The sequence below is a fragment of the Cibotium barometz genome, chromosome 5 (genome assembly GCF_041138505.1).
Source record: "Cibotium barometz isolate CiBa-2024 chromosome 5, ASM4113850v1, whole genome shotgun sequence".
Taxonomy (NCBI): domain Eukaryota; kingdom Viridiplantae; phylum Streptophyta; class Polypodiopsida; order Cyatheales; family Cibotiaceae; genus Cibotium; species Cibotium barometz.
The window spans coordinates 32443907-32453965 of NC_141050.1; the positions used below are offsets into that span (position 1 = coordinate 32443907).

The 10059-nt window shown below is 40.9% G+C and overlaps 1 protein-coding gene across 1 annotated transcript; it reads right to left on the minus strand.

Moving 5' to 3' along the window:
• Positions 1-5112: 5112 nt before the first annotated feature.
• Positions 5113-7391, minus strand: LOC147638366 (putative methyltransferase At1g29790). Its single transcript, XM_086795553.1, has one exon. The coding sequence runs from the start codon at positions 7118-7120 to the stop codon at positions 5708-5710; it is 1413 nt and encodes a 470-aa protein (XP_086651679.1). The 5' UTR covers positions 7121-7391; the 3' UTR covers positions 5113-5707.
• Between the last annotated feature and the right edge of the window lie 2668 nt (positions 7392-10059).

Here is a 10059-nt window from a genome sequence, read left to right on the forward strand (position 1 = left end):
GGTGTTGAAATAGGAAATTCAAGTGTGTGGTGGATTTAATAATTCTAGCCTAAGGTATGAGTATCCAGTAGGATAATGCCACATGGCATATGGCTCTTATGCATGAGCCTCATCTTGTATATATATGAGTGATATCTCTTTGTATTGTGTGAGAGAGCTCACCACTTTAGGTGAGAGTAATTACTAATCTATGATATTTTGGTTGCCACACATTGTGTATCTGTCTCTCTCTCTCCCTCCTCTCTCTATCTTGTCTATGGTTCATGTGTGTGTGTGTATGAGAGCATACCATGTTGAAAACATGGATCCTCCCACTTCCCGGGAGGTCACCCATCCCAGTTGTGTTCCTGCACAAGCGCGCTTAACTGAGGTGTTCCACAAATTGGTCTAGCCATCCAGACCCCAAAACCTTAAGGTGTTAAGTGACCTCCAATAATCCAATTTGTAGAAACCTCAACTTGCCAAGATTCAAACCCAGTCTCACCACGTGAGCTGGTTCTCTCTAGAAGTGTGGATTACAACTCCAACACCCCCCCTCAAGCCACACTTTTGGTTGAGGTCTTAGCTTCCAACATCACAACTTGGGCTCTCATACCATGAAAATAAATATGGGGGAGATAGACTGGAACTCATTAGCTCTCATACACACACACCATAACACCTGCATGAACCATAGACAAGATAGAGAGAGGAGGAAGAGAGAGATACACAATGTGTGGCAACCATAATATCATAGATTAATCTCACCTAAAGTGGTGAGAGCTCTCACACAATACAAAGAGATATCACTCATATATATACAAGACGAGGCTCATGCATAAGAGCCATATGCCATGTGGCATTATCCTACTGGATACTCATACCTTAGGCTAGAATTATTAAATCCACCACACACTTGAATTTCCTATTTCAACAGCCAACAATAGTTTGAATCAAAAAGCTCCAGAAGAGATGCACTGATGCTCACGAAATCGTCAAAAAACCTAGTTGTGGTCCAGCTTTCATGGAACCTTGAAGGGGATAAGATAGGGATTAAGATGTGATCAACACCATATTGGTTCTTATGGTGCAAGATGATGACTGAGGAGATTGGAATGATTCCCAATCTCCGAGGACCTTGGAGCTCTGATACCAACTTGAAATTAGAGGTGTGAGCATGAACAAATGAGAGGGGAAGAAGCTATGGTGGATAGAAGGTGAGGAATTCCATGATTTAGTGCATGAGTAGTAGGAGATTAGTGTACTAATCACCTTGTGAGTGCATAATCAAGGAACCACGACTTGGATAAGGCAAAGTGGTGTTCTACATTCATTTCAAAGTGGCTCTAATATAGCCAAGGCTTACCATAAGGTGTGGACACAAGTCATGCCACCTCAACATCACAATATCTCAAATATCTCATCTCCACTAGAGCCTGTTCACACACACCTTCACACCCCCCCCTTGATACATACTACTTGTGCATCTAGGCACCACATTTTCAACACATGATGCTCCTACATGGAGGTGGCTATGGTTGGTGTGGTGATGATGAAGGTGTGTGAAGCAGTAGTGCAAGCACAGACACTTGGAAGATGGAATCTTGAAAACTCAAAAAATGGAAAAGACAATGAATAAAGAAGAGGAACTCACCTATTTATAGCCAGTCGAATCATGACAACTGGGAGATTAATGCAAATAACACATGGCAGCATCTTATTGGCTTGGGAATATGGGCCATGATCATGCCTATCCTTGTTGTGATCACGTCAACAATGGTCGTGATCATATTAGTGAATCATGGTGCCAATCACATCAAGTAAGATGCATCAAAAATAAAGTAATTCAAGCATAAGCAATCACAACACACCTTGAGGGTAATATATTTTAATTTTGGTTCATTTTTTATGACGTGATTCTACATAGTTCAGAATCACGGCCCTGATTCATGGAGAATCATTGTGATATGAATTTATGTTTATGGGCATGTGCGGTTCTAGAGTAGATGATGATTCATTGTAGGAGTCATTTATGGCTTCTAAGATGAATTCGGGAAAATGTGGTGTGGACTGATTTTGGGGATTAGGAATGAGGAGTGTGATTTTGCATAATCATGGAGTTATTTTTTCTAGAAATTGAGTTGTGCTAGAAGTCCGTTATTAGTAAGTTGGTCCTCTGGGTGATGAATCTAATTGGATTGGAGTTAATTTTTCTAGAAATTGAGTTGTGCTAGAAGTCAGTTATTAGTAACTTGGTCCTTTGGAGATGTTTGTACAAGTCCTTCATTACATATATAAGGGCATGATCCTCCTTTGGTTAAGCCCAAGTATACTTGGATGAAGCTCTTAATCTAGAAGGGGTGTGTTGATATAACACTTATAGAGTTCTTCTGTGGAACATAGCAACTCTTGCTCCATCCATTAAATCACCCAATCTATAGAATCTATAGTAGGTTCTTGTGTGAACGTGTTGTTTGGACATGTGTTCTTTTGTGTTTTCTATAATAGCTTTGTCCTTAGGGGATAGAATTGTACACTTCACCTGTTTTATCCTAGTTTGATTAGCATCTTATGTGACATCAAGTTGTTTAGATTTTTGTGGCTCTCATTTATGTCATCATTCCCACCTAATCCCAACCTTTTGGTGGTTAGAATTATTGAGGTCAGGTTTTTGACTTTGGTTTCTTTTTGGGCACCCAGGCTTTCTTTGTTACTTGGATAGGGAGGGTTGATTTCCTAATAGGGACCCATTGTTGTTTGCCTTTGCCCCTTTCAAGTTCTGCTAATGAGATTTGATGTAGTGGTTTCGATGATTGGTGGTGGTCGATGGCAAGGTTCTTTCATAGATGGATTTACTACATTACTTCATTGTTTAGGTTGTTATGGGCAACCACACCTCCAAGAAGGAACTCTATGTATTTACCTTTGGAAGAAGCAATAGAACACAATTGTCATAAGGGAACTTACCAATTCTTCGAGCTCGTGTCCCTTGAAAAGAGAAGAAGGGAAAAGAAAAGCTTGTTACAACAGAGGAGTGGAGAGGAGAGAAAGTTCAAGGTTTTCAGTGCAGCAATGGAAAGCTTAAAAGAGGGTTAGAGTTTGAGAATAGGCTTCTTGAACCTAGAGTAGACTAAAGAGGGATAGAGTTTCTGCACAGCAACAATGGAGAGGGAGGGAGTTGAGAAGGAGGGAGAGCTTGAGAGGGATGGAGTTTCAGCAGCAATGGAGATCTTAGAAAAGGAAGAAAGAGGAAGAGGTAGCTTGAGACTGAAGGAGCTTGAGAAGGAGGGAGAACTTGAGAGGTATGGAGTTTCAGCAGAGCAATGGAGAGCTTAGAAGAGGAAGAAAGAGGTTCAAAATGAGCTTTCCAAACCTAGAGTATGTTGGGGGGAAACTTGAGAGGGAAAACACAATTTTGGAAAAAATTTGAAAATTTTCAATTTTTAGGGTTTTTAATCTGCGCGATTCTAGGTGGGAGACCTCTAAGTTTGAGCCCAGGAGGTAGGGGGACAAGAGTAGTAATTAGACTCCATTAGCAAACCAAAGCCTAGGTCCCCTAGGGTCAAAGAAGTCAAAAATGTGCACCCAACCCTCTTCCTATTGGTCCATTCCTAATCAAAAGTTAATCCAAGAGGCCCTCTTTGGGTCCAAAAAATTCCTAATGGTCTCTCTATTTTTGAGCCCAACTCTTCTCAATCACTTGAGATAAGCTCTTACACATAAGCTCTTTTGCTATTCACTCTTTTCTTGTTTGCATCCTTATAAGGTGTTGGGGTCTAGGGTTAGTTATGTGAACAAGCTCTATGTATGCATCAAGAATGCTCTATGTATATTGCTCTCTCTATTCATGCTATATGCATATTTCTCATATGCATAGAGCATGGATACTCTATGCATGCTTAAAAAGAGAAATATGCATAAGCCTAAGAGCAATATGCATAGAGCATGCCTAATATATGCATAGAGTATGCTCTCTTTTTGCATGTGTAGACTATGCATACTCTATGCATGAATAAAGAAAGCATGCTTTATGAATGCATAGAGCATGCATACATCATGCTCTCTTTATGCAGCATAGACTATGCATACTCTATGCATACAGCATGCTCTCTTTATGTATGTAGACAGATTTATGAATTTCATAATAAGGGAACATGTATTTTATGAGTACTATTAAAATCTTAAATCTTCTCTGTCATGCTTCATTGCATCTCTTGATCAAATTAAGGGTACAAGAATAAATTCTACACTTACAATTAAGTGCTTATATCTAGGATTATGGTAGAGTCATTCTCTAATGAGGCTTTAATGCATGTATCATAGAAACTTGCAAAAGTGAGATCTTCATCAAACATTGCCATCCCCAATCTCTCCCCACTTTCCTTTTCTTGCAAAGGAACGATTAGCCAAAACTCATGTAGGAATGCCTAAGTCAAGTAAAAAATGCTTAAGTCAAGTAAAAGTGTTATACTAAGAATTCCCTAACCAAATAAAGGAATGACCATAATTGAACCATCCCCACTTGCTACAAGGCTAGATTATCAACAAAATCACAAAACTTTCCACAATGAAACGGCAAGGTGGGAAAAACTTGAATTGCAAAAAAAAACTACACAAACATTAGCTTGAAACCAAACTTATACCATAAGTTCTTTCATAGAGAGAAACACTTGAATTGCAAAAATACTACACAAACATCACCTTGAAACCAAACTTATACCATAAGTTTTTTCATGGAGAGAACCACTTGTGACTATAATGAGTGTGGTCCTTTTCTAAATACTGACGGATGTGTTGCTAGTATCAATGGTACACTAAATATGTATATATTACCAGCATTAGGGGTGACACTGTGATGACTACCATCGCTTTTCATCCAATGTCTTTGGTGATCCCCTCTCAATTGTTAATGCCATTATTAATGTAAGGAAATCCTTATAATAGCCTCATGTTTTGTATGATGTTACCAACATCAACACGCTTGCCTGAACCCTACCCAAAATAGAGAAATCATTAAGAAGCCCATTTAGCAAAACTACAAGAGATATAAAATAGATAACACACATCTTATAAGCAAGCCAACACTATTCAAACTAAAAACACCTTTTCCTTTTTTTTTTTTTTGGGGTGCTAAATAAAGGGCAAATAATGTGTTCATTTATCAATATGTCCATTGATGGTCTCCCAAGGGTAAACAAAAATTATCGTACAATAATTGATGAATATCCACATTATTAAATGAGTAACCCTAGAATAAATAAGAGTTTTAAGAGAGAAGACAAATGTATGACAGAAACACGGAAAGGATTTGAGTGCCCACATAGCTAAATGCACTGTATAAGTCTCATATTGGAGCCTTAGCAAGAACTCTATTCTCTTAAGGACTTCAGCTTGCTTGTGTTTGTAGACTGTTCTCATCACAATAAGAAATCACGTGCAACAAAGGGAGTAGCTGGCCGTCCTCTTTATGTAACACTGGCTATTTTTTCATGCATGGTTACTCATTGTTTAGATCCTGGAATGTAGCCAATTAACTGCTCCATATGAACGTAACATGCTTTAAGCTGCTCAATTAACTTAACCTGTGTGTGTGTAACATGCTTTAAGCTGCTCAATCAACTTAACCTCTGAGTGTGTGTTTTTTTTAAAGGGAAGGGGAATAAGAGGTCATTGAATCGAAGAGAGGAAAGATGAAGCCAAGAAAGCTTAAATGAAGCTTTTGCTAAAATCAAAAAGGTCTAGCGGGTTTCTCTAGGACTGCTGAGAAATACAGTTGATCCTTTTCGAGTTTGTCATATTTAGGAGTGACAACCCACTTATGCTTCTTGTATCTAAGCTGCAAGAACATGTAGAGGTAGTCATCTAGGTCCTTCTTTTGGCAGAAGAACTTGTCAATCCAGAGCAAACCTCCGGGCCTAAGCACTCTGTCCCAGTCAAAAACTACGAAGTCCAAGAATTGCAGGTCGATCCACCCATCGAGAAAGAGGGTGGTGTGGATGATATCAAGGGTGTTGTCAAAGAAAGGCAGGCGTTGGTTAAGGGAGATGTAGAGGGGGATGAGGCCACGCAGGGCAATGAACTCATTGAAAGGAGCTCCTAGGTTAAGAGTAGAAGTGACAATCGTGACATTATGCTCTAGCATGCGCGCGGCAAAGCTGCCAACTCCAACGCTGAAGTCTAAGCCTACCCTAATCTCACCCGGTTTAAGGCTTAATACATCGGCAATCAGGAAATCGGCCTCTACAGAGGTGTTTGTGATCCAGCGTTGTAACTCGTGCTCTCGTAGCTTGAAGCAGCTTGAGCATTTGGAGAAGCCCCTGCGCGTTCCGTTCTGCAGGCACTCGAAGCTCCTGCATGCGTAGCGCGCCCACCTTACGTTGCGATTGTCTGGCAGCGCCCACAAGGACTCGTTCATGGGGAGAGGCTTCTGGTAGTAGGGTGGCGCGCGAGCCAAGCAGCGCCTGCGAGGCAGCGGGTCGCACCCGTGCACCATCAACCTCTGCGCAAGCGGCCAATCGTCCTTGCACAGGTCGCCCACATCGTAGTCCATGTACTCTTCCAGCTCCGCCTTCATGGAAACACATGCGTGCCCGATGGCCCCTACGGTGATGTTTGCTCCCATAAAATTCCTCCTCTTGTTGCGATTCTCCTTCATCCTTAGATACTTCCTGATCTCCTCTGTGAGAAAGAACTCCACCAAGGGCGCTGGGTCCTTCTCTTCGTCAGCTTGCTGATCCTCTTCGTTTTCAGCCGCGCCCATCGCCACCCACTCCGCTCCGCTCTGTGCCACCCCCTTTGGCTGCCTCTTGGCCCCGTCAGACGCCAGCCTCAGCCTCAGCAGGTAGCTCTTCACCACGTCCAGAGACAGAAGCACGTCCGAGAACATCAACGCGTCCTGCACGACTGCTGAATTGTCAACCATTCGCTTCTTCACTCTTGTTTGAAGCTCGCTTATCCTGCCGACCATAGACTCCAGCTCGGCGCTCCAGGCACCCACATCGGCGCAGAGATCTACGTTGCCGTAAGCGTGTTGGGTACGTGAAAACACGCCTGCAGAGTACAGCCGCACCAAACTGTTGGCGCTCACAAAGACTACAATGAGCGCCAATGCAACCTGCAAACTCAAGATGATCTTGGCCATTTTGACCGGCCTGTGGGTGGAGGAAGCTGCAGCCAGCAGGTCCTCGCAAAGAAGAAACTGAAGAAGAAGAAGAGGAAGAGGAGGAGGAGTTGAAGAAGAGAAGAGAGGACCCTAGCTCCATGTGCATCTTCCCACAATACAGCTTCAACAATCGGGTAGATCTCAAAGGGCAAACCCTAGACTTTTGAACGTGCACGTTTATGGCCTCGAACCTAGTTTGAACAAGAATAGTATTAAACAACATTTATAATTGATTCCTAAAATCGTGCCCACTGCCCTAGGCTTTTGTTGACCATCTCCTCAACTTGCATCGTGTTTCTTATAGCTATTATCAGAGTCCACACAGGGGACATGGATCACACACCCATGCTTCTAAAATACGCATACTTTCACTTTTCCTCCACCACCACTCCCACTCGACTTTCAAGATAATGCATACAAAAAGTGATTGTAGTGTTACGTTGCTTGCAAAATTTGGCACAAAATTACATCCGAATGTGTGATAGCCTTTCATTTCTCACACACTTGTGTGGTCACTCCCACGACCATGGTCAAAAATCCTACCATTAAGGGGGTTTTCCCCATGAAAATAATAATTGTGAGATAATTGTAAAGACCCACATGAATATGTAAAGATGATATAAATAAGGATGACTCTTTTTCAAGAAGCCTACATCAAATAGGCTAATTTTATATTTACAAATGTACAACTCAAGAAAAACGGTAAGGGGCCATTACATGTGTTGGTCCAAACCCCCTAGAGCGAACAAGTCGAGGTTCACATTGAACCTCCAATCCATCTCCATTTACTATGTCGTATGTGTTCCCAACTTTCAAATTTCTTAAAGAAGGCCCTCAAAGTAGCTAAGTGACTTTTTAGACATTTCAATATGGCCAAGGTTTTATATTTCTAAAGGTCGCCAATGACATGCTCATTAAGGATTAATGAAACATGATTCGAATATATAATATCTTCACCCCCTAAACTATCCATTTTGATGATGAGATCTTCATGTGCCACCTTAGAGGCATTATCCACTTGTTCTTGATAATACGTTTCCTTCCCCTTTGATTTAACATAAAACTTTGGAGTTCTTATCTATAGTGAAGTATGTGAAATCGCATTATGGATCAATATATAAAAAATTGGACCTCCTCATAATAAGGAGTCAATGACTCTAAGATATCTGTAGTTAGCCACTTTTATGGAGTGGTTAACTGGGCGGATGACTTCATATAATTGAGGTTTGGCCTTGTAATTGTTATGTAAATCAAGCTTCCCACCATATGTCTACACATGGTAGGATCCTTAAGAATCTCCTTAAGAAAATCTCCCATATCAAGTTTTGAGCTTCACATTATGTTCCAAGGGAGTACTAATAGGTTTTCTGGTGTTACGAGACTCAACCCATAAAGATGTACTAGAAACAAAACATATCTTTCACCTATTTGGGGTCATCTTAGGCCTTGTTTGGACCCCAAAATTAATGGACAAGGTGTCTAAGAGTAAAGTTTACCTACTCCATATGTGTACCATTTTAGTATAGCATGTATCCTATTTTTGGTAGTGTGCCAAATCTAATATAAGCTAAACCATCCAACCTCCTAGGCCACCATCTTATGTAAATGCAAGGATGCTAATGTCGACTACTCCTCATAATGGATGCCATGATCTAGTGTGCCAAATCTAATCCAAGCTAAACCATCTAGCCTACTAGGCACCATCTTATGTAAATACAAGGATGCCACTATAGACTACTCCTCATAATGGATGCCATGATCTAGTGTGCCAAATCGAATCCAAGCTAAACCATCAAGCCTGCTAGGCCACCATCTTATGTAAATATAAGGATGTTGTGGGTCCCTCCTTGCTACTCATAATGGTGCTATAATATAAGGGTGGATTATGCATCAATATCCATCAACCCCCCTGAATATCCACCCAAAGGTAAACTACCCCTGTGATGAGTTACCTGCTATATATGTCTATGAAGATGACGCTCTACATCCCTACCTAAGAGACTTTGTGAAGATATTTACATAATTCTTTGTGATCAGTTTACCTGCTATATAAGTCCATGAAGATGACGCTCTACATCCCTGCCTAAGAGACTTTGGGATTACGAGACTTCGTGAAGATGTTTACATAATTCTCAATGGTTAGCCATCTTAAAGACCACCTTAATTTGTTAGCCATCTCAACCACCACCTTAAACATGATGCTCTCCATCTAGTCCATGCCTAAGATACTTCGTAAAGATGTCTCCATAATTCTATCGTTATCCATCGCAAACATGAGGAGCTTGCAGAGGAAGTGAAATTGACTCTCAATGTGTTTTATGTGATCAAGAAACACTTGATTCCAAGCTATGGCCATGCAACTTTGGGTTGTGACACTGCACACCCATATTTTGTAGCATCTTATAGAATCCTCCTCATCCATTATAATACCTCACATGATGCATCTTTATACTTAGCCTCCTCTAGTAGTGAGTGCATCAATGGGCTACTTCTTACTAATCTAAGAAATGCATCTTGAACAAAGAGAAAATCAATACCTTGTTACCGAGCACATCCCAGTCACTAGCCCGATTTGAGTCATGGTAGGCTGTAGCCACTAAGGGTCTTCCTCATAGCATAGGTGATGTTATACTCCTGAGTATCTTAGATGTATCTCAACAATTACATACCTGCTTGTTTCTAGTTATTCTCCCTGGGGGGAACCTAATCAAAACACCAATAGAAAATTGATGCGTGATCTAGTATTACACAAGAGGATAAGACTACCAAAACTAACTTCCTATATAAGGTATCATCTACAAGGATTAGATTGTCTTTGATGGAAACTTTTAAATCAACCTCTATTAAGGTACCAATAGCTGCCTTGCATCCAATCATGCCAAATTACTTGAGTATCTTACATGCATATTTCTACTAAG

What these genes read in the sequence shown, in the direction of transcription:
- LOC147638366 (XM_086795553.1), bottom strand. Translation starts at nt 7,120, where the DNA reads ATGGCCAAGATCATCTTGAGTTTGCAGGTTGCATTGGCGCTCATTGTA.